Source organism: Mesoplodon mirus (assembly GCF_964341445.2).
Source record: "Mesoplodon mirus genome assembly, chromosome: X".
Lineage (NCBI taxonomy): Eukaryota > Metazoa > Chordata > Mammalia > Artiodactyla > Ziphiidae > Mesoplodon > Mesoplodon mirus.
In genome coordinates this window covers 17,499,106-17,524,495 of record NC_138981.1, presented here as the reverse complement: position 1 = coordinate 17,524,495, position 25,390 = coordinate 17,499,106, and the positions used below count along the sequence as shown (strand labels likewise).

General features: G+C 42.4%; 1 protein-coding gene across 1 annotated transcript in view; it reads right to left on the bottom strand.

Annotated features, from left to right (window-relative positions):
- Nucleotides 1-25,390, bottom strand: part of PPEF1 (protein phosphatase with EF-hand domain 1) — a 116,281-nt gene that overhangs the window by 75,649 nt on the left and 15,242 nt on the right. Inside the window, exons 3-6 of the mRNA XM_082608923.1 lie at nt 16,503-16,602; nt 15,197-15,324; nt 9,824-9,977; nt 182-342 (exon numbers count right to left, since the gene is read on the bottom strand). Coding sequence (XP_082465049.1) covers nt 182-342; nt 9,824-9,872 — 210 coding nt within the window. The 5' untranslated portion in view covers nt 9,873-9,977; nt 15,197-15,324; nt 16,503-16,602. The remainder of the gene's footprint in view (nt 1-181; nt 343-9,823; nt 9,978-15,196; nt 15,325-16,502; nt 16,603-25,390) is intronic.

Genomic DNA, 25,390 nt, shown 5'->3' with positions numbered 1-25,390 from the left:
GTGCACCTGAGGAGATTTGTATTTAATGGGTTAAGCAAAGCAGAGGGTAGCTCTCACTTAATGTGAAGTTTTTTCCCAAGGGAATGCATTTCTGCTGTAGTATTTTCATCTATTCATTCAACAGATAGTCAGTGAGCACATGTTATGTACAAGAATCAGGACAGTATCTGCTTCTACTTGCCTGTTGTTGCTTGAAGGCCTCAATAAGTAAATCAATATCAGAAAAAGTGAGAGGAAATTGCAGCCGAGGACCACAGTAGGAGTCTGGGACGTCTATCAACCCCAAATAGTCCTGTCTATCCTTGTCCTGGATGTTGCTGCCAAAAAGGTGAGTTACTAATTCTGGAAATAGAAAGACAGAAAAGAGGGGAAAAAAAATCTACATTCCCATACTTAAAATGCAATAAATAACTTCTTGAATACCTAGCCCATGTAAGGCACTGTGCTAAATGTTATGAATACCAAGATAACCCACACATAACCATGAGGAATGATTTGTTCTGAGATCAGTAGGTACATTCACATGAATCATCATTATCCCTTCCCAGGTGGACATTTTACCAAAGCAGTGAGTTCATCAGCGGGGAGGAGAGGGAGGAGCACAGGGAAAACTGGTCAATCAAGGTATTTTGACGCTCTGAAGCTCTAACTCTACATTTTTTTTTGCCCACTCTAATATCTCAGATTTTTACAAATAGGGCTGGAAACATAAGAATGCATTGTATTTGGTTCAAACATCTGTGGCTATTCAGGATCTACAGAAAATTAAATGGCAACATTCAATTTTTCCGTTAAACACTTCAAATTTTACTTAACTGTAATTGATTTGTTTCTCTCGTCACATAAAACCCAATTTTCTGACATGATTTTTTTTCTTCTTGGTAACAAACCATAGGTAGAAATTCCCAAAGGACCTCTCTCTCTCGAAGAGATATTTCTGTGTAACGGATTACCTGCACTGCCCATTTCAGTAGGTGCTGAGACCCAGGATCTCTTTCTTGCTAGACTGCCTATGAAACAGTCAGCCCAAGAAAAGAAATCTGGCCAATTCAGGTGGAGAAAGATGAAAAGTGATATGGTAGATTGATTGCAAAAGTATCCCCAATTCTCTACTCCAACCCCTAGTCATGCTCTTTTTAATGTGATTTTGCAGCCACTCTCATCAAGAGTCTCCTTCCCCAGCCCTTGAAGCTGGGTTGGGTTTGTGACTTGAGTTGGACTAAAGAATATGGTGGAAGTGTTATGTACCAGTTCCAAGCTGGCCTCAGAAGGCCTTGTATGCTTCCATGCTCTCTTTTGAAACTGTGCCACTACCACAAATCCCAGGCTAGTCTACTGAAAGCTCCAAGACCATGTGCAGCAGAGCTGAGTCACCCAAGCCACGGCCATCCTACATCAGCCACCTGCCAGCAGACCTGTAAACACATGAGTGAACTCCAACCAAGACCCAAAAAACTGCCAAATCAAGTCTGCCAAGATCAGCAGAAGTGCTCAGCTGATCTGTACACTTGTGAGCAAAAAGAAATGTTTATTACATGTTACTGAGCTATTATAGTTGTTGAATACACAGTATTATTGCAGTAACAGATAACTGATAGAGAGGACAATGACATACTCTTCAGCTCATTAATACTGAATTGCTACTAAGCTCATTAATTAGAAGTTCTCTAGGGCTTCCCTGGTGGTGCAGTGGTTGCGAATCTGCCTGCCGATGCAGGGGACACGGGTTGAAGCCCTGCCTGGTCTGGGAAGATCCCACATGCCACGGAGCAACTAAGACTGTGAGCCACAACTACTGAGCCCATGTGCCACAACTACTGAAACCCGCACTGCCTAGAGCCCGTGCTCCGCAACGAGAAAACACTGCAATGAGAAGACTGCACCCCACAACGAAGGGTAGCCCCTGCTCACCGCAACTAGAGAAAGCCCACATGCAGCAACTAAGACTCAATGCAGCCAAAAATAAATAAATAAATGAATAAGAAGTTCTCTATAGGTTTGGAAGGTATGATGCTAGCAGATGTAGATAGAATACATTGTTTCTCATTATTCAGTTATGCTGAGAGATTACAATTAAAAATTAAACTTGAAATTTTTTTCTAAAGTCATAATATTTGGTAATTTAAAAATGTTTTCTAAATTACTGTGTACTCCAATATTTCTTGCTGTTAATTGATGATGTTTTATAAGAAGTTAAATTTAGGAGTAATAATGTCTGTCTTCAATGTGGTCCAGCAGTGGTTATTTTTCTCATTTGGATTTGGCCTGTGAGTTGAGAAAACTTAATTATTTCATTTTATGTTTGAAAACTAGAAATGCAGAGCATCTTGGTAAATTTTATCTCAGGTTCATTTTGTAGGCAGAAAAGCCAAAATATTCTACTTGACTATCTTAATGATCATTTCTACTTGGTAGTCTTTCTTAGAATAGCATCGTACTCCAAAAAAAAAACCTTTCTTCTTCCCAGCTTTACTTACTGAAAAATCAGGCTCCTCTTGGGAAAACAACAACAACAACCAACCAAACAAAACCAAAAACAACCTCAGCAGTTTCACTATATCATCTTTTTTTTGGTTAACATCTTTATTGGAGTATAATTGCTTTACAATGGTGTGTTAGTTTCTGCTTTATAACAAAGTGAATCAGTTATATATATACATGTGTTCTCATATCTCTTCCCTTTTGCATCTCCCTCCCTCCCACCCTCCCTATCCCACCCCTGTAGGTGGTCACAAAGCACCGAGCTGATCTCCCTGTGCTATGCGGCTGCTTCCCACTAGCTATCTATTGTACATTTGGTAGTGTATATATGTCCATGCCACTCTCTCGCTTTGTCACAGCTTACCCTTCCCCCTCCCCATATCCTCAAGTCCATTCTCTAGTAGGTCTGCATCTTTATTCCCGCACTATATCATCTTACAACTACCTTACTGAGAAATCCCAACTGGTGAGGTATAAACAAGAACTGATTTTCTTTTCCCGATCATTGCCTTCACCAATGTTCTGTCAACTTTCCCTTTCTCAACAGCTAACTGACACATCAAGTCAATTCCACCAGTTCTGGTTATTAAAACTCAGTCTTGTTATTTAAGACCATAATAAAAATATTGCTTTTCTTCTTAAAAAAAAAAAAAGTTCAGTCTGGCCCTTCCTTTCATACATTTGATGGCCCTCATTTCTTATAAGTTCAGTGATAAATATTTATTTATTTATTTATTTATTTTAACTTTTTTTTTAATTAGTTTCTGCTTTATAACAAAGTGAATCAGTCATACATATACATCTGTTCCCACATCCCTTCCCTCATGCATCTCCCTCCCTCCCACCCTCCCCATCCCACCCCTCCAGGCGGTCACAAAGCACCGAGCTGATCTCTCTGTGCTCTGCGGCTGCTTCCCACTATCTATCTACCTTACGTTTGGTACTGTATATATGTCCATGCCTCTCTCTCGCTTTGTCACAGCTTACCCTTCCCCCTCCCCATATCCTCAAGTCCATTCTCAAGTAGGTCTGTGTCTTTATTCCTGTCTTACCCCTTGGTTCTTCGTGACATTTTTTTTCTTAAATTCCATATATATGTGTCAGCATACAGTATTTGTCTTTCTCTTTCTGACTTACTTCACTCTGTATGACAGACTCTAGGTCTATCCACCTCATTACAAATAGCTCAATTTCATTTCTTTTTATGGCTGAGTAATAGTCCATTGTATATATGTGCCACATCTTCTTTATCCATTCATCTGTCGATGGACACTTACGTTTCTTCCATGTCTTGGCTATTGTAAACAGCACTGCAATGAACACTGGTGTGTATGTATCCAGCAAGCTGGAGTAGCAATACTCACATCAGATAAAACAGACTGTAAAATAAAGAATGTTACAAGAGACAAGGAAGGACACTACATGATGATCAAAGGGATCAATCCAAGAAGAAGATATAACAATTATAAATATATATGCACCTAACACAGAAGCACCTCAATACATAAGGCAACTGCTAACAGCTCTAAAAGAGGAAATCGACAGTAACACAGTAATAGTGGGGGACTTTAACACCTCACTTACACCAATGGACAGATCATCCAAAGAGAAAATTAATAAGGAAACACAAGCTTTAAATGACACAATGGACCAGATAGATTTAATTGATATTTATAGGACATTCCATCCAAAAACAGCAGATTACACGTTCTTCTCAAGTGCGCACGGAACATTCTCCAGGATAGATCACATCTTGGGTCACAAATCAAGCCTCAGTAAATTTAAGAAAATTGAAATCATATCAAGCATCTTTTCTGACCACAACGCTATGAGATTAGAAATCAATTACAGAGAAAACAACGTAAAAAACACAAACACATCGAGGCTAAACAATATGTTACTAAGTAACCAAAAGATCACTGAAGAAATCAAAGAGGAAATCAAAAACTATCTAGAGACAAATGACAATGAAAACACGACAATCCAAAACCTATGGGATGCAGCAAAAGCAGGGTTTTGTTTCTTTTTTTCTTTCCTTTTTTTTTTTTTTTTTTTTTTTGCAGTACACAGACTGTGCCACCAGGGAAGCCCCAGGAAAAGCAGTTCTATGAGGGAAGTTTATAGCTATACAAGCCTACCTCAAGAAACAAGAAAAATCTCAAATAAACAATCTAACCTTACACCTAAAGGAAGTAGAGAAGGAAGAACAAACAAAACCCGAAGTTAACAGAAGGAAAGAAATCATAAAGATCGGAGCAGAAATAAATGAAATAGAAACAAAGAAAACAATAGCAAAGATCAATAAAACTAAAAGCTGGTTCTTTGAGAAGATAAAATTGATAAACCATTAGCCAGACTCATCAAGAAAAAGAGGGAGGGCTTCCCGGGTGGCGCAGTGGTTGAGAGTCCGCCTGCCGATGCAGGGGACACGGGTTCGTGCCCCGGTCTGGGAAGATCCCACATGACGCGGAGCGGCTGGGCCCGTGAGCCATGGCCACTGAGCCTGCGCATCTGGAGCCTGTGCTCCGCAACAGGAGAGGCCACAACAGTGAGAGGCCCGTGTACTGCAAAAAAGAAAAAAAAGAAAAAGAGGGAGAGGGCTCAAATCAATAAAATTAGAAATGAAAAAGGAGAAGTTACAACAGACACCACAGAAATACAAAACATCCTAAGAGACTACTACAAGCAACTCTATGCTAATAAAATGGACAACCTGGAAGAAATGGACAAATTCTTAGAAAGATATAACCTTCCAAGACTGAACCAGGAAGAAATAGAAAATATGAACAGACCAATCACAAGTAATGAAATTGAAACTGTGATTAAAAATCTTCCAACATGGGCTTCCCTGGTGGTGTAGTGGTTGAGAGTCTGCCTGCTGATGCAGGGGACACGGGTTCGTGCCCTGGTCCGGGAAGATCCCACGTGCCGCGGAGCGGCTGGGCCCGTGAGCCATGGCCGCTGAGCCCGCGCGTCCGGAGCCTGTGCTCCGCAACGGGAGAGGCCACAGCAGTGGGAGGCCCGCGTACCGCCAAAAAAAAAAAAAAAAGATGTGGTACATATATACGATGGACTATTACTCAGCCATAAAAAGGAATGAATTTGGGTCATTTGTAGAGACGTGGATGCATCTAGAGACTGTCATACAGAGTGAAGTAAATCAGAAAGCGAAAAACAAATATGGTATATTAACGCATATATGTGGAACCTAGAAAATGGTACAGATGAACTGGTTTGCAGAGCAGAAATTGAGAGTAGAGGAAAAACGTATGGACACCAAGGGGGGAAAGCCGTGGGGGGTGGGGGGGTAGGATGAATTGGGAGATTGGGATTGACATGGATACACTGATGTGTATAAAATGGATGACTAATAAGGAAAAAAAAAATGAAGTGCAGTTGAAAGTAGGGTTCCCAAATTAAACAAACTGAATGGGACATCTATTTTAATTGGTACGTAGAACCTTCCAAAAGGCTTCAGGACCCCTGAATAGCTTCATTGAAAAATTCATTGAAAAAGTCTAATGAAAAATTAAAGACACAAGAGGTACCTAAAACAAAAGACTGCAAGACAGACGCAACTTTTACTACTCGCCTCTATCGTCCTTTATTTGAGTACTCATTCTAGTAATCCTCAGTCTAAATTGTCTTTCCTAAAGAGACTACAAGACCATAAATGAAAGTCTGCCAAGTTATAGGCCTTACATATACCCCCATATCTACCCTTGAAGGAGGGCCCCCATATGGACCCCCTCTCAGAGATGATGAGACTCTGAGGGACTTTATGGTAAACTGCTATGTTATTCCCTTAAGCAGCTAAGGGAAACTAAAATTAAATTAATGAAAAACCTTGACATCTGGTAGATACTGGAGCTACACCCTCTACTTTAAACCCCCCTCGGAGCCTGCAAATGGGATCCTGGGAAAACTGGCAGAAGCCAGCTAAGGGTGAGAATTCTTACCAGAGTCAGCTCTGCCAGATCTCTGTCTGTAGTACCCAAAAAGAGAAGAAAATAAAATAGTTTTTGCACCTTCTTTGGGGATGCCTCTTAAGTGCAAGGGGTTGTTCAATACTACCAGAAATATTTACCGCTTGTCCCAACTGAAAACTGACAAGATATTTAAAAGGATTTTTTTTTAAAGTAGCTCTGTGGTCAAAAGTTGGTCAGAAACTGGAAGCTGATATTCAGAGTCTGATAGGAATATTTTTTTTAGGTGTCCTCCACTAAACCAAAATGAAACTATGCACCCAGAAGGAAAGAAAAATCTCCTAAAACCTTTGTGAAAGGATTTACCAAAATCTTCCAAAGGAAAACAGCTCTAAGTCCAGAACATAGAAATCTTTTAATTTCCACCTTGGTTAGAAATCTTGTCCCTGATATATATATATATGAAAAAGCAAATTAAGAATAATGTAGGGGCTTCCCCAGTGGCGCAGTGGTTGACAGTCCACCTGCCGATGCAGGGGACACGGATTCGTGCCCCGGTCCGGGAAGATCCCACATGCCGCGGAGCGGCTGGGCATGTGAGCCATGGCCGCTGAGCAGGCCATGAGGCCATGAGTGACCGGAGCCTGTGCTCCGCAACGGGAGAGGCCACAGCAGTGAGAGACCCACGTACCGCAAAAAAAAAAGTCAGACACGAAAGACTCCATATTGTCTGATTACATTTATATGAAATGTCCAGAACAGCTCAAATCTATAGAGACAGAAAGTAGATTTGTGATTACCTAGGGCTGGGGAGGTATAGGGTAGGAGAGTAACTGCTAATGGTTTTGGGGGCGGGGGATGAAAATGTTCTAAAACTGACTGTGGTGATGGTTGTACGGCTCTATGAATATACCAAAAATTCACTGAAGTTTACACTTTAAACTGGTGAATTGTGTAGTATGTGAATAATAAAGCTGCTATTATTAAAAAGTAATCCAGGAAAACAGTTTGGCATTTCCTCAAAAAGCTAACCACAAAATTACCATATGACCCTGTAATTCCTACTACTAGGTATATACCCAAAAGAATTGAAAACAGGGACTCAAATAAGTACACGTACACTCATGTGCATAGCAACACTATTCACAGTAGCCAAAAAGGTGGAAAAAACCCAGATGTCCATCAAATGAATGAACTAAAAAATGAGATATATTCATACGGTGAAATATTATCCAGCCTTAAAAATGAATGAAGTACTGATACATGCTACAACACGGATGAACCTCAAAAACATTATGCTAAGTAAAAGAAGCCAGACAAAAGGGTCACATCGAGTATGATTCTATTTACATGACATGTCCAGAACAGGTAAATTCATAGAAAAAGAATACAGATGGGTGGTTGCCAGGTGCTGGGGGAAGAGGAAACAGGGAGAAACTGCTTAATAAATAAGGGATTTTACTTTGGAGTGATGGAAATGTTCAAGAACTAGATAGAAGTGGTGGTTACACAACTTTGTGTAAATGGCACTGAACTGTTCCTTTTAAGATGATTAATTTTGGGCTTCCCTGGTGGCGCAGTGGTTAAGAACCCGTTTGCCAATGCAGGACACAAGGGTTCAAGCCCTGGTCCAGGAAGATCCCACATGCCTTGGAGCAACTAAGCCCATGCACCACAACTACTGAGCCTGCGCTCTAGAGCCCATGAGCCACAACTACTGAGCCCACGTGCCACAACTACTGAAGCTCGTGTGCCTAGAGCACATGCTCTGCAACAAGAGAAGCCACTGCAATAAGAAGACCGTGCACCGCAACGAAGAGTAGCCCCTGCACGCCTCAACTAAAGAAAGACCGCGTAGCTACAAAGACCCAGCACAGCCAAAAATAAATAAATAAAATAAATAAATTTATTTTTAAAAAGATGGTTAATTTTGTGTTACATGAATTTCACCTCAATAAATTATTTAAAAGAAACAGCAATCCAAAAATTGAAGTTAATGTTCCCACTTACATGCAACATTTTAAAAGCTGAAAAGTATTTCAAAAAGAGAGAATTTACGTTTACGTTTTTACTTTTTTTTTTTTTTTGCGGTACGCGGGCCTCTCACTGTTGTGGCCTCTCCCGTTGCGGAGCACAGGCTCCGGACGCGCAGGCTCAACGGCCATGGCTCACGGGCCCAGCCGCTCCGCGGCATGTGGGATCTTCCCGGACCGGGGCATGAACCCGTGTCCCCTGCATCGGCAGGCGGACTCTCAACTGCGCCACCAGGGAAGCCCTACGTTTTTTTTTACCTAAGAAATTTGGCTAAATTTTTAAAACTCTGGGTAATCTTAGATATAAAAAGAGAATTACTCTCATAATAAATTACTACCATGGAATTAGTTCAGTTGGAGCTTTTGGAAGATTTATTTCATGACATGCTTACAGATCTGAAAGTGTTAGTGCATCTCGTGTTGCCCCACTGTCAGAGATTAATTTGCTAACTCACTGGCACAAGTCAGCTGGGAGGGAGACCAACATTTGATTACCAAAGGAAAACATTCCACACTAATTAGAATAGAATACTCTGTATCCTAAACTCTGCATCTTAAGCCTGAGTAAACTGCTAAAACCAAGATGTGGAACAAAAATTGTAAAAATTATCTATAACCTAGATAACAAAGGAATGGAGTTTAAAAGCAAATTATTCACACAAGCACCCCCGCTTGTTTGTTTCTGGTTTAATTTGCATGTGTAGACTATGTCCCTTAAACACTCAAGTGAGTTTCAACTAGCTTCTAGTATCTATGAGAAAGAAGGGCAGTACAAAATAAACAAAGGAAATACTGAAGCCTCTGTAATTACATGGGGGTAGTGGGGGGCACATCATCTATTTAGAAACAACACACTTTTCAGGAAGCAGATAATCTAGCATTTCTCAAATTCCACGTAGAATATTCTAAAAACATGAAGCAAATCTCATGAAGTTCTGTACTGAATAGCTATAAAAAATCTGATCGAGTTATAAAATCTAATAAAAATTCAATGATGCTACCAAATGTCACATAGGTATGGATAGAGCTATTTATAAACGTACTGAATAAACATATAAATTTACAGAGAGGCTTTCTTGTTCCCTGCCACTGAGTTTTAAATTGAGATTTTATATTGGTACCTTTTCAACTGAAATCAAATCAAACATAAAATATCTCTCAGATAATACTTTATGGCACATCATAAATTCAAAGCTACATCTTCCTAAAGGTAGTTTCCAATGTTATCCCAACATTTAACCTTCAGTTCAAGTGATGATGCCTCGTGCAAAATCACTCTGGGCAGCTTGAGAACTGTGTGTGTAAATGAGAAAGGGGTGGAGGGTGAATCCAGCTCACTCTCCCCTTTTCATCCAGGAAGACAGGCACACTCCTAGCACTCACCTTTCTCAGATTCCTTGTCTTTCACTGAAGACGAAGTGCCACAGCCCATGTCTTGTAAATCATGAATCAACTTCTCACTCTAAAACAGGGTGAAAAGTGCTTCCCTTTACTCTGCGAGGAGCCCCTCCTGACTGATCCACTTCGGTCACAGATCCTGATGAGGAGGACACACGAGGGAGGGAGGAAAGCGGCCGTTAACAAGGTATCTAAGGGCTGCTCAGCAGGATTCATTTTACGCTTCTTCTCAACTGCTGTTCATCATATGATATGGAAAGTGATCAGACATAGTCTAATCCTGGTTTATTTTCCAAAACACAGAAGCAGCAACAGAGCAGCTATAGATTGCTTTTCTGCAACACATAAATTACATGTTCCCCGTGTCTAGGTCAGATCAATACTCTATAAAATAAAGCATTAAAAGGAAAGGAAAATGGAAATGTAAGATCATACAATTTTCTAATTGAAGTATAGGGAATGGGATATGAAGGATCTGACATAATTTAACTGTTTTGCTTTTAAGCTCAAAATAGTTAAATCTATCTGGGCTTTTAAAAACACAAATTGGAGAATGGCTATGAGACAACAACAACATATTTATACAACTATGCCAAAATTCAAATCAAAATGAGTTCTTTGACACTATTTCTCAGAATCCGTCAGGGCACTTATTTTAAAAAAAAAAAAAAAAAAAAAAAAGGAGGCTTCAAGGCCTCCCCAGAAACTAAAGCATCAGAATCCAGGAAGTTCCCTTTTCAAACAAGCTCTCCAGGCATTTCTGAGGCCCCTCCAAAGTCTGCCCTCGCACTCACCAGGCCTCCCGATGGCTCAGCTGAGACTGTTACATTGGATCTTCCACAATCACCCCATGGGAGTTTTCAACAAAATTCCTTTCTGTAGTAATCCCACCTCATGCCTTTTTAGGGTGATGTTTCCTTTATTTCATGATGCTCCAAACCAGCCTGTGCTAATCTATTCGCATTTCCTGACAGTAACAAAGTCAAAGAACTGACTTGGGACTCTGCCAGGCATGCCTATTTTTCCGTTAGTACTACACTAAACGCTGCAAGATTACGACTCAATGAAAGAAAGAGGCAAAACAAAATGAGCAAAATATCTGAATTATGGAAATTTTTTTTTTTTTTTCTTTGCCGTACGCGGGCCTCTCACTGCTGTGGCCTCTCCCGTTGCGGAGCACAGGCTCCGGACACACAGGCTCCGCGGCCATGGCTCGCAGGCCCAGCCGCTCCGCGGCATGTGGGATCCTCCGGGATCAGGGCACGAACCCGTGTCCCCTGCATCGGCAGGCGGACTCTCAACCACTGCGCCACCAGGGAAGCCCGGAAATATTTTTAAAACAACAATAACCTTAATAAACAGATTTTCTGATCAGAGCTAGGCTTGATTCTATTATGTATTGAATTAATTAACCCTCCTAAACTTTGGGTGATTTCCAAATTTGATAGGCATTTCTTACATATCTCTCTTATCTACATCAGGGGTAAAAAATGTTAACAGGGTCAGCTCCAAGGGCAGAAAACCCTTGCGGCATTCCACTCCAGACCAGTCTCTAGGGTTACTACAGACCCATTACATTCACACTCTCCTACTCCTTCAGTTAGGTGGTAAGTTTACCCATCGTAAGCATCCACTTACTTATCTATGAGACGTCCTAGTCAATTTCGCTATTTTAATGAAATTAAGATATATAATTTGACACCTTGACATTCCAGGCTAGCCAGCAGCAGCGGAAGAAAAAGAGGAGGAGGAGGAAGAGAAGAAGGAAGGAAGGAGGAAGAAAGGAAGGAAGGAAGGAAATCAGTTTGCCATTACTTTTAATAACAGAATTATAGACGTTTAAAGGTGGTAGACTTTTTAAATTACCCAGAATTTACACAAAGTGCAAGAAAACCAAGCCCCTTGTCTAAAGTCATATAGACAAACTGGCTGTCAAACTCTGTTGCATATTAGCATCACCTGGGGAGCTTTTAAAACTCCCAATGCTTGGATGGCACCTCACCAAATTAGTCCCTGTGGATTTAAAACATAGTGATGCCTGGGTCCCGTCCCCAGAGATTCTGATGTAATTGGTATTGAGTGGGGTTTGGGCATGGGGGGGCAGTGTTAAAAGCTCCCCAGGTGATTCTAATGTGCAGCAAAGTTTGACATTCTCTACTGGAGACAATGTTCTAGGGAACCCATGGTGATGCCTAGTGATCATCACATTTTCCTCTAAATGCTTTGATTCCATCTGTTTGGAAAAGAATTTTTCCAGAGGTCATGTCAGGCTTATAAGGCAGTGGCTTCTGGCAACTACTCTTTGCTTGTTTTTGAAATTGGGGCACTATTTACCCATCACCTCTGTTCTCTCCATTCTCAGACATTTCTCAAAGGTTATCTGCAGTGTCTATGAGAACACGTCTGCTGGATTCTTCCTCACCCTTTGAAGTAGTTCATTTGGTCCTGGTGAGTTTCTCCAAGTGCCTAGATGCATGCTCTCCTATATGAGTATCACAAAACTTACCAGGGGAGATTATTTTAAAATGCAGACTCCCAGGCTTTACTGCCAATACTTGGATTCAAGCAGTCCAAGGGGGCCTGGGAATGTGCAATTAAAAGTGCACCCTTGGGCTTCCCTGGTGGCGCAGTGGTTGAGAGTCCGCCTGCCGATGCAGGGGACACGGGTTCGTGCCCCGGTTTGGGAAGATCCCACATGCCACGGAGCAGCTGGGCCCATGAGCCATGGCCGCTGAGCCTGTGCGTCCGGAGCCTGTGCTCTGCAACAGGAGAGGCCACAACAGTGAGAGGCCTGTGTACTGCAAAAAAAAAAAAAAAAAAAAAAAAGTGCACCCTTCATGGGACTTTGACACAAGCACTCCCCATATCTCAGTTTGAGAAAAACTGCTCTCCATATCTCCCTTGGGCTTTGCTTCCATCTTTATGCTCTTTTTTTCTACCCCTTTTTATGAATACATAAGAGTTAGGCACTGAGTAGGCAACACTGATGCTACGATAGGAAGTGATATATTTCAAACTCAATTTTTTTTTCCCAGAAAAAAAAAGCAATCTCTCTCCAAAGGCATTTGGTTCTCAGCCACTCCTCAGTCAATTCATTTCACAACAAACAAAAGTCCATATAAAAGATTCACTAGGAACTAAAAAGCATCAAACTTGAATATATTTCTGCTAGACTGTAAACTCCATGGGTACCTTTGTTTCTAAATACTCTTTGAATCTCTGGCACCTACACAGTGCATTTCACATAGCAGGTGCTTGATAAATGCCAAATGAATGAATGAATGAATGAATAAGGGAATGCATATTTCTAAGCCAGGGTCCTTTAAAAAATTAATGCTAAAAGTAATTATTAGTCCATCATTTCGTGCACAGATACATGCTATTTGATTATACAAAAGCCTTTTATTAAACCAGAAAATGGGTAGTACTTATATATTCATTTTTAAAGAAAAACTTTAAATCATGATAGAAAGAAATGAGCATTGTTCTAGAATTCTTGGATTATTAGAAAAAAATAATTTGCTATTAGAATTTTTACATTATTAAATAATAATAATTTAATTTCCTTAGGTAACAGGTAAAACAAAACAGAAGAGTCAGCTCATTTTAATTCTCACCAAAACAAGAGCTGGTTAAGGCCAGGTGCCACTTACTACTCCCATACACTACCCAGCCTAGACTGCAATCACCCACTTAAAGGCTGAGAGGGACGCACGTTTGTAAGCAGTATATGTCCCTTTGAGGACAACCCTGGGTGGTGCAAAGCTGATAAAAATGATTTGGGAATTTTCCAGTATTTGGGACAATCTAAGCTTCTTCCACTCCCTGCCTTCCACTCCCTGCCCTCTGTCAGCATCAGATAAACAGTGTGCTAAAGAGGTCTCTGAAGAAATGATTTCCCTAGGGCCTGAAAGAAGTTCTCCAGTTCAAGAGGTGGGTAGTCTCTGCAGCATTCACAAAGACCCAAGGATACCGTAGTCAGTGACATAAACCACTTAAAAGGTGGATGTTGGCAAAAAACAGCTTGAAACTTGCTCAGCGCTGCTGCCCCTACCAATATATACCAAGGGTGGTTTTAAAGCATAAACGTAAAATAGTGACTCATCACTGGCACACTTACAATCTGCAGAAGGAAAGTCTTCCAAGGCTTCTGCTAAAAGGTTTTCACTGTGCGTGGCGGCGGGGTGGGGGGAGGGTAGAGTGGGGGAGAACTGTTTGACGTTGTTCAGTTCTTTTCATCTTAACCACTATTCATTTCCCAAGGTGAAAATACAAGGAAAGAACAAAAGACGGCCCTTGGAGCCAACCCAACCTTGGTCTCCAAGCACCCTCCAAGTGCTAGCCCAGCCTCCCCAAGTTGTTCTTATTCATTCTTGATTTTCTTTCAAAGTGCATCTCTATTGAACGTCCACACCTCGGCTCAGCCACCTTGACCTTGATTCTGCTCCGCCTCTGGCATTCCAGATGTGACTTGTGTGGTTTCCCAGGCTAGAAGCTCAGCTTTTCCTACAGATGCTGACTTTTGTGAGAAATTTGTACTCCAGCCTGGCCCCAAGAAACCCAAATCCAGAACCCAGAGTCATTCAACTGGCACCATACCCCAGCCCCCAGAGTGGGAGGTGAGTAGGTCTAATTCTTCCCCCTTGGACTGTGAGACGCAAGCATGGAGGACAGATGCGTCTTCAGGCTTACCCTGCTGCATTCTCTTTGGCATTCATTGAAACAGAGGTTCTACAGCCTGATGTCTGAAGACTAAAGATAACGAAGGGGCACAGAGGCGGGTAGAGGAGTCCCTGGCAGACCGCTCTAGAGAGGCCCCTTCCACCACTACTCTTCCAGTAGAACACTGTAGCATTTGCTCCTGTGTGGGGTCTTAAATGAATAAAGGGAGTTCTGTAAGATGGAGCTGGTGATTATTCCTCGGTCCATGAAAGGGTAAGAAAAAGGAGGAAACGATACTGACCACCAGAATGTATCTGAGGGTGTGTGTTGTTCTATCAGACAGGATTGTAATCAGGAGGCAGCTAGGCCTAGTGCCAGGTTTTCCAAAGTGTGTTTGTGGAAGAGGAGTTCTATGTGGTTTATGATTCTAGAAATAAGACCCCCCACCCAAAAAAAGTCCCACCATCAAATAAGTTCAGGAGAAGTAGGATTAAACAGGTTCCTTTACTGCTGAACTCCTCAGAGCTTTCTGGATGTTAATATGCATCTCTAAAATGAATCTAACTGCCTAATGCTGGCCCAGTGGAGACTGGGGTTTACAAGTCAGACGAACCAGAGTTTAAATTCTTCTCAGCTAGTCATTAATTCCTCTGCACCTCAGTTTTCTCATAAGAAAATAGAGATAATAACACCTACCTTACAGACTTGTATTAAAGGCTAATGAGAAGATCAATGGTGGAAAAAACCGACTGGAACAAAGAGCAATTCTTCTTAGCTGATGAGTTAGGAGGAGCCATGCACGGGTGGTACCCACTGCGGTTGACCTGTTGAAACAAAACGTGTTTGCTCACATCTCTTCCTTCAGAATGCACTGTCCGGGACTTCCCAGAGGTTAAACCCCACAGGTGTCTGTCTATTGGTTCTGGGATAATTATAGACTCACAAAGAAAAGGACTCTTTTCCCCTGAGACCACTAAGATCTGAGAAAATGCTTTACCAGTAATAATAATAACAGCTAAAATCACTACTATTTATTAAGGCACTATTTACCCAGCACAGTGGGTACTTTATATTTCTATTATTCCAGTTAATCTTCACAGCAACTTCCAAGGGGATATCATCACTCCCGTATTAGAGATGCAGAAACTAAGACTAAGAAATTAAATATTGGGCTTCCCTGGTGGCGCAGTGGTTGCGAGTCTGCCTGCCAATGCAGGGGACGTGGGTTCGTGCCCCGGTCTGGGAAGATCCCACGTGCCGCGGAGCGGCTGGGCCCATGAGTCATGGCCGCTGAGCCTGCGCGTCCGGAGCCTGTGCTCCGCAACGGGAGAGTCCACAGCAGTGAGAGGCCCGCGTACCGCAAAAAAAAAAAAAAAAAAAGAAAGAAATTAAATATCAGACTCCATGGCACAGCCGAACAGTGGCAGAACATTCTGTTTCATGCTTAAAGAACAAAAATGTCTGTCCACCAAAAAGTTAGCTGTGCCTTGGTTTCAGGATCCAATTTGATCAATCTACAGAAGCACTAAATCCCTAAAGAGAATTCTTGAACATTGCAAGGAATTCTGTTTCCATTTCTTACAGATGGATGGAAATCCTGTGGTCCTCTGCGTCAACAAGAGGGCAAGGGAGCTAAAGGAAGATTTCTGAACATGAAGTTGTATAGTGGGCAATGACCCATGAGGGGCCTGGAAGAGTTTCTCAAAGTATCCCCTCCCTCATTTTCTAGCTCTCACCCAAGTGACCACAGAGTTTTCCCAAGTATAGACTTCATCTGAAATAGGCTACAACCCTTCAGAATGCAAAGTCACCTGTATACCTTTTTAAGCTGATGACAACTGATTTGTAATCAGCATATTTGAGAAAAATCATTCTGAGAAATTGCAAAGCAATAAAATAAACTTCAAGTAGTACACATTTCCTGTTCCATTGCTACACAATGTATGTTTATAATGTAGACTTCTGCTTGCCCAAAATACCTAAGAACAAACAAACATATTACCTGTTTCTTCTGCGTGGCTGATGCAGAGGTTTATCCTCACCCCAGGTGTTTCAAGAGAAACAAAATCAGAAAAAAACTTCTCTGTGAGGGATGCAGAGATCTGAAAGAAAAGAGGTACAATTCCAGCTCTCTCTGGAGCATCCCCCTACACATACTTACACACACACACACACACACACACACACACACACATACACACACACATACACACACACACGCTCCATACATCTCACATCTCTGCAGCTCTCTGCAGGGAGAGCTCTTCTTTAAACAAATCAAAAAACAAATACAGGGACTTCCCTGGTGGTGCAGTGGTTCAGAGTCTGCCTGCCAATGCAGGGGACACGGGTTTGAGCCCTGGTCCCGGAAGATCCCACATGCCGCGGAGCAACTAAGCCCATGTGCCACAACTACTGAGCCTGCACTCTAGAGCCTGCAAGCCACAACTACTGAGCCCATGTGCCACAACTACTGAAGCCTGCCTGCCACAGCTACTGAAGCCTGTGCGCCTAGAGCCCGTGCTCTGCAATAAGAGAAGCCACCGCAGTGAGAAGCCCGCGGACTGCAACAAAGAGTAGTCCCTGCTCGCCACAACTAGAGAAAGCCCACGGGCAGCAACGAAGACCCAATGCAGCCAAAAATAAACAAATAAATAAATTAATTTAAAAAAAACAAAAAACAAATACACATGCATACACACAAGAAATAACTCGAACAGTCTTTGCCTTTCAGCCTGGAAGGTGAGCCCAGAGCCGCAGATCTAGGAGAGGCTGGGCTGGCCCGTGAGCTGCAGCTGTCTGCCCCAACCCTGCCCTGTTCCCAGTGAAGAGATAAAGGGCTGCACTCAAGTAATGCGCTGTGGTCACATGACTGCTTCCAAGGGGACCAGGCCACTGTTTGCATAAACAATCTGATCAGTACAAAATACAGAATAAATTTTGGTAAATAAGGGTAGAAAAGCACTTAGTAGCTGACTCTTTAGGTCAACTGAGGATAATTCTTAGGAAACATTATAGTAACCTGGGCACGATTAAGAAGAGGAAGTGGGAACACTAAACGTTACTCCTTAGGATTTGAAAAGGCATGGGTTGGGCTTCCCTGGTGGCGCAGTGATTGAGAGTCTGCCTGCTGATGCAGGGGACACGGGTTCTTGCCCTGGTCCGGGAAGATCCCACATGCCGCGGAGCAGCTGGACCTGTGAGCCATGGCTGCTGAGCCTGTGCATCCGGAGGCTGTGCTCCGCAATGGGAGAGGCCACAACAGTGAGAGGCCCGCATACCGCAAAAATAAATAAATAAATAAATGAAAAGGCATGGGTTTAAGACAGTAGCCTTTGGGTGCCATACTGCAAATTCATTTCTATGACATTTTTATTCTTCCAGTTATTCAATTAGCTGCTTGTTGAAGAACGTGAAATGGAGTCCCCCTAACACTGAGCTCCTCTGTGGAGTTTATGATTAAACTCTCTATCCCAAACTTTATTCCCTTTCTTGCCCCACACCTGTTCCTCTCAAGTTGAGGAGTACCAAAGAAAAGGGAGGATTGAAACTGAGCAGGACCCTGCAGGGGCCCTCCCAGGTACAAAAGCCCCTCCATGTCCCCTGTTTCTTGTTTGTAGAGAAAAGCTTTAGTCTTCTAGGCTTCTCTGAGTTCCAAAGAGCAGACCGCAAGCAGTTAATGATGAGGACAACAGTCACAGGACTCCTAGCTCCTCCTGAAGGGATACAGATCATCTGATGCATATCTCTGAGTTGTTCTGCAGAAACTAAGACCCCTCACCCAGTGGAGGATGGCGACTCCATGCCGACCACAAGTATGTAGACCCCACACTGGCTGGAATCAGAAGGTTGAGATTCCCGAAACACCACCCTGCTACCTCACCACCGAGCAATCAGAGGAAGCTCCACAAGCTGATCATGCATCCTATGACCCTCTCCCCTAACACTGTCTTTAAAAACCCTCGCCTGAAAGCCATCAGGGAGTCCGGGTCTTTTGAGCATAAGCTGCCCGTTCTCCTTGCGTGGCGCCCTGCAATAAACCCTTACTTTGCTACAAACACCCGCTGTCAGAGTTCGGCTTTCTGCGCCACAGGCACACGAGCCCTTGCTCGGTAAAAAATATATCTGTGAGAGGGAGATTCACCTCCCATCATCAGCAAAACGGAAACGGAAAGCTGACCTGTGATTTTGCTGAGTTTGAGAAGGAAGACGAGGAAGACACGACTGGAAAACTGAAGTGCCAGTGTCAGTACTGGATGTCACCAGCCTCAGTTGTGCTGTCCTCTGAGGCAATCCAGAGGTGAGTGATCTTGTTCCTAGAGTCTCATGCTGACTGCAGCTGCATCAACAGCAATACTCCTCCCAAACTCTTCCCAACTGGTTACACAGCAGATGTATTTTTGAGCTTACTGGCCTCAGGCATCGTGAGCTAGGATTTAAAGGTCTCCAGCCATAATCATTTCATAACCCCACCCAAGCTGGTCTTTGGTCAACTCCTTTCTGCAATTGAGAACCACAGGAGATCCAGTAAAGTGGTTACCTAGCTTACTATTTAATCTAATGGAGTCACTTTAAAAATAACTGGAAAGGCAGTTCTGGGCTTCTGTACTCCTATTAGCATATTAAATATTATCAGAGGGCCTCATTATGAGGTAATACAAACGTACAGGTTTCCATGGCAGGGACTCCAAGACTAGAACCTGATGTGAGGCTGCCATACACACTGTAAATGAGAATAGAATTACCCAGGCTCCCCCAAAATGGTGGACAATGTCACTATATGGCTGGGTTTCCAGCCAAATGCCTATTCAATCCACGTGATTAAATGATGGCTATGTCTAGATACAGTTGTTCAAATGTCACCTCCTCTGCGTGAAGCCTTTCCTGAATCGCCAAAGGGGACTTAGTCATTCTGTCTTCTGGCTCTCAAAGCCATGTGTGTGTCCAATTATAGAACTTTCCAAAGTGTGCTGTAATTTGTCCTTTTACATGTGAAATCCTGAAGGAAAAGGATCCATTTCATTCCTCTTGGCATCTCCAGCTCCAAACGCATAAGAGGTACTGAAGGGGAGCAGGTTTTGCCACCCAAAATATGCCACTTTGGCATGAGAATTATTTTGAGCTAAAGGCAATCAAAAACCCAACAGATTCAGGAAAAGTTCTTTACCTCCCCCTCAACTGCCTAAATTTACATTGGAAAGGGGCCCTGTACCAGGAAGAGAACTATTACCAGAGACACCTTTTTACCTAACAAACTTATCTGCATTACAGGGCAACCTCTGTTTTCCAAACCTCTCCTCTGCCTTCCTGCGAATGGCTTTCCTTTTCTTTGTATCCCCAGACCCCCACCCTTTTCCTTAGCTCAGGACGTTATATAAGCTCCAATTATCTGGCTACCTTTTGAGTCTTCATATCTTTATGGGATTCCCGTGTGTACATAATTAATTTGTTTTTCTCCTGTTAATCTGTCTTATATCAATTTAACTATTAGACGAGCCAAAGAACCTAGAAGGGAAGAAGGGAAAATTTTTCTGCCCCTACAGTACTCACTAAATATTTGTTTAATCACGGAAAGAACTCATGATTTAGGTGGTTATTTTAACAGCCAGTCTCTGGACCACGAATTGCATTGGCTGTGACCTTTATGTGATTTGGCTAAAATTTAGAATTTGCTTAAAATGAAGAACTTCATCATACTTTTCCACTGTATGAAGAACACTAAAATGTTACTTTGAGCACCACAAAGACTCCTATAGCCAGCTTCCAATTGTTAAATGAACCAGCAATGTTGTATGGGAACAAATCACAATAATGATAATAACATTTATTGAGCACTTACCATATTCTAGTCACTGGTTAATTTTAAAGGTGTTAATCTTATTTAATTCACACACCATCCTATGAGGTATATATATACCATTATTATCCCTAATTACGCATTAGGAACTATAGCCCAAAGTCAAACAGCAAGCAAGGCAGAGTTGGGATTTGAACTCGGGCACTTTGACTCCAGAACCTCTACTTATGATCGTTACACTATACTGCTTCAGTCAGCACCTTGTGTGTCTGCAAAATGAAGCTTCCAGCCTCTTTGCAGATGCTCTCTGACTTTCCTCCAGCTAGGCAGGGCTATGTTCTCCCAGCCTGAAAAAAGAAAAAATGATGGGCAAAGTACCATTAACTCACTCAGTAACAGATTTATACCCCCAACAGGCAAGTTGGGTCAATTTATCTGTCAATGGGCACATCATCATATGAAAACAGCCAATAGGAAAGGTGAGAGTTCAATTTCCCCCTTGGAAAAGGCCATAGAAATATCAAATCATCCTGAACTAAGATGCACTGGGTCCTTCTACTCAATTCAACACGTTTTTATTGAGCTCCCTCTATGTGGCAGGCACTGTGCTGAGAAGCAAGGACATAAATGGTGAACAAAATGGATATGATTAGGTGAGGTAAACACATACGTAAATAAGAAATCAAAATAAAATTACAAATAAAAAGTAACTCCCCTACTGGAATATAAGCTCCAGGAATCTAAAACAGTGCCAGGCGCATAATTGATATTTATTACATGAATAAATGAAAGCAATACAGTATGACAAAGTCTCCAATAGGACAGGTATGAGGCGCAGAGAAAGAGCCCTACCCCAGAAAGGGCGATGAAGCAAGGCTTTCTAGAAGAAGTGATGCCCTGAGACCTGATGATTTCACAGCCAGAAGTTAGGAGTTAACCAGAAGAAAAGTGGTGAGGGAGAAAAGAGAGTGTTCTGGAACATACGTACTTAACAAGGATGTGAAATGGGAGAGGTGAAACAAAAATCAGAATGAAGTGAGTCCCTAATTATAATGCTGCAATTAGACTGATAAGCAGATAGAGAAAACTGTCCAACTGCTGTGACTGAAAAATGGTGGCCTCTCCACCTCTGCAGGCTGGACTTACTCTTTCTTGGCTGTCTTGGTGGTCTCTCCTTCCTTTCTCACTTCCCCACTCCCCTACTGGGTTTGCCTTCACCTTCCAAATAAACCTGGTCTCAAATGCTTGTCTCAGGGTCAGCTTCTGAGGGAACCCAAACCAGGATGCTCAGTTAGTCTATGGTAGTAGCAAGCTATAGAAAGAGAGGAACAGAGAAGACTGGTTTCCTCACGAGGAAGAAACTGGGCATTGCAGGCAAACCTCTACTATTTCACAAGCTTCCTGAAGCTGGCCAAAGTTCCAATTTCTACCAAGGAAAAGTCATTCTAATGGGCAGCTCCTATAATTGGTCATGACACACCCCCGGGAATATGCTAGAATCTAGGCAAAGCAGCTGGACTTGGGAATAGACTGAGAAAAGAAATGATGTGTGCAGATCAATTTGGTGCTGAGTACTTAAGGTGTCTACCCACTCATGGCCCCTGATACCTTAATACCTGATAGCACCAAAGTGGGGAGCTCAGATGGGGCTGGCCTCCCAGCTCTGACAACTCTCAGCTAGCCCTCTGGTGCTGGGGCTGTTAACAAACTCAGGTTCAGCTGCCTGCTTGAAAGCCAATACTCGAGAGACGAGTGTTGGTTGGAAAGGAAAGGCTGCTTTATTCAGGAGGCCGGCAACCTGGGGAGAAGGTGGACTAGTGTCCAAAAACCAACTCTGAAGATTCTGTTCAACCATGAAAGTTTTTAAAGGGAGAATCATTTGGGGAGGGTGGTCAGAGTCTTCCTTATCTTCCAATGTGTTCAGATTTTATTCTGATTGGTTGGTGGTAAGGTAACAGGGCAGAGTTCCTGGGAGCTTTTGCTCAGCCTGAAGTTACCATCCTCCACCTGGGTGGGGGCCTTAGTTCCCTGCAGAAGAACTCAAAGGTATTATTAGTGTACTACTTGAGGAGGAACCACGACCCTGCTGCACTGTTGTTTCTTGACTGCTCCTTCCCTGTTTCTGCATTCCCTCCCTTCCCTGATTAGCAACTGTTTGAATCTGCCCTTTGGAACTCCAGGAAGGTCAAAGAGGCTGAATGAAGCCTATTTCGTACAAACAAGAAACAGGGGACCCAGCTTTCTAGCACCTAGCAGTCTCCAAACTGAGGTACCTGCCCCACAAAAAATACACAGGTATGTTGGACAACAGAAAGCAAAATATTAGAACTCATATTTTCTTATTCTTTCTGAATTTTCTATTTTTATTTATGTTTGGTAATGTAAACAAAATATGAGTTCAATAGTATTAGTTGTAAATAAATAAATATAACTGTATCAGAGGTCCATTCTGGAAAAGCTTTCACTGCGACAAGTTCATGATCAAAAACATTTGAAGAATCTTATTTAAAGAGCCTGCTTCCTTTTGAAGAGAGGGAAGGAATACTAATACATTTTCATAAAGAGAAAGGATCAATATCCATATCCATATATCAATATCCAAGTATCCATATTTCCAGGGATGAGTTCTGGGTACTGAAAAACCACATTAAGTAGGAGAAAAGAGAGGCCATATTTGGCAAGTCATTAGAAAGTTATTAAAATAAATCAAAGGTGGGTTATAAGTCACTATCAGGTGAAAGAAATTCATAAAGGCCAGGGCTGGGCAGATCTGTCTATTGGGGTCACCTGGTCAGCAGCCACAATGACAGGCTGAAATAGCTGTCCTGTGCTGAAGCTTATGAATTCATCATTGAAAGGCTCCATCTTGGGTACAAAAGTTGAGCTTTCCATGGTTGTGACTTAATAAATACAAGATTAGTAGATCCCAGAATTTAAATTTTGACCACTGATAATCTAACCCTAGCTATGTCCTAGATGGCTTGAGTTTAAAACAAAGCAAAACAAAACAAACAAAAAAACTCCTTACATTAACCTTGAATGTTCATAAATCAAATGAAAAAGCTTCAGAGAGAGTAAGAGGGAATAAGGACACTCTACCCACTCTACCCTGTCTCTCCCATGGAATGAAGCTATAAAACCTGGACAGAGGGCTTCCCTGGTGGCGCAGTGGTTAAGAATCCGCCTGCCAATGCAGGGAACAAGGGTTCGAACCCTGGTCCGGGAATATCCCACATGCCACGGAGCAACTAAGCCGGTGCACCACAACTACTGAGCCTGCGTTCTACAGCCCTCAAGCCGCAACTACTGAAGCCCGTGTGCCTGCAACAAGAGAAGCCACAGCAATGAGAAGCCCGCGCACCGCAACGAAGAGTAGCCCCCGCTCACCGCAACTAGAGAAAGCCCGCGCACAGCAATGAAAACCCAACACGGCCAAAAATAAATAAATTTATTTTTTTAAAAAAACCAAAATCTGGACAGAATCCATGGACCAGCTATTAGAAGACTGGCAAATTCCAAGATGGCTCCTAATGATCCCTGCCTCCTGGTGTTCATGCCTTTGTGTAATCTCCTCCCTTTCAGTATAAGGCTTGACCTAGTGACTGTCTTCTAATCAACAGAATATGGCAAATGTGTTGGCCTGTCACTTCCGTGACTAAGTTATGAAAGACTGTGACTTTCTGCCTTGCTAGCAGACTCTCTCTATTGCCTTCACAACTCGTGTGCTTTTGATGAAGTAAGCTGCCGTGCTGGAGAGGCCCACATGACACAGGACTGAGGGAAGTCTCTGGCCAAAAGCCAGCAAGGAGCTGAGGCCCTCAGACAGACCTCAAGGAACTGAATCTTGCCAACAACCATGTGAGCTTGGAAGCAGATCCTTCCCCAATTAAGCCTGAAGATGAGTACAGCCCAGCCAACACCTTGATTGCAGCAGCTTGTGAGAGATCCTGAAGTAGAGTGCCCATGTAAGCTTTGTCCAGATTCATGACCCACAGAAGCTGTGAGATCACAAATGAGTGTTTTAAGCCTCTAAGTTTTTGTAATTTGTTATACAGCAATAAATAAGTAACACAAGGACTCTAGAAAGTAAATAGCAGAAGGCATACTGAGGAAGATCACAGTTTGAAGTACCACCACGCTGGCAGTAAGTTGACCATTTTTTCCCCTCCAATTCCCCCAGACTGGATTCAAGGAAGCAGAAATTAAAATCAAAAGCACAGTGAGAGTGCTTGCTTCAGCAGCACATATACTAAAATTGGAACGATACAGAGAAGATTAGCATGGCCCCTGCGCAAGGATGACACGCAAATTCGTGAAGCGTTCCATATTTTTCAATGTTCATTGCAGCTCTATTTACAATAGCCAGGACATGGAAGCAACCTAAGTGTCCATCAACAGATGAATGGATAAAGAAGATGTGGCACATATATACAATGGAATATTACTCAGCCATAAAAGGAAACGAAAGTGAGTTATTTGTAGTGAGGTGGATGGACCTAGAGTCTGTCATACAGAGTGAAGTATGTCAGAAAGAGAAAAACAAATACTGTATGCTAACACATATATATGGAATCTAGAAGGAAAAAAAAAGTGGTTCTGAAGAACCTAGGGGCAGGACAGGAATAAAGATGTAGACGTAGAGAATGGACTTGAGGACACAGGGAGTGGGAAGGGGAAGCTGGGACGAAGTGAGAGAGTGGCATGGACTTATATACACTACCAAATGTAGAATAGCTAGCTAGTGGGAAGCAGCTGCATAGCACAGGGAGATGAGCTCGGTGCTTGGTGACCACCTAGAGGGGTGGGATAGGGAGGGTGGGAGGGAGGGAGACGCAAGAGGGAGGAGATATGGGGATATATGTATATGTATAGCTGATTCACTTTGTTATAAAGCAGAAACTAACACACCATTGTAAAGCAATTATACTCCAAAAAAGATGTTAAAAAAAAAAAAAAAAAGCACAGTGAGCTAACACTGCACACCTATTAGATTTTTTAAAAATTCTAATAATATCCAGTGCTGGCTAGGATATGGAGCAACTAGAACTCTTATACTTTGCTGGTGGGAATGCAAAATGGTGCAGCCACTCTGA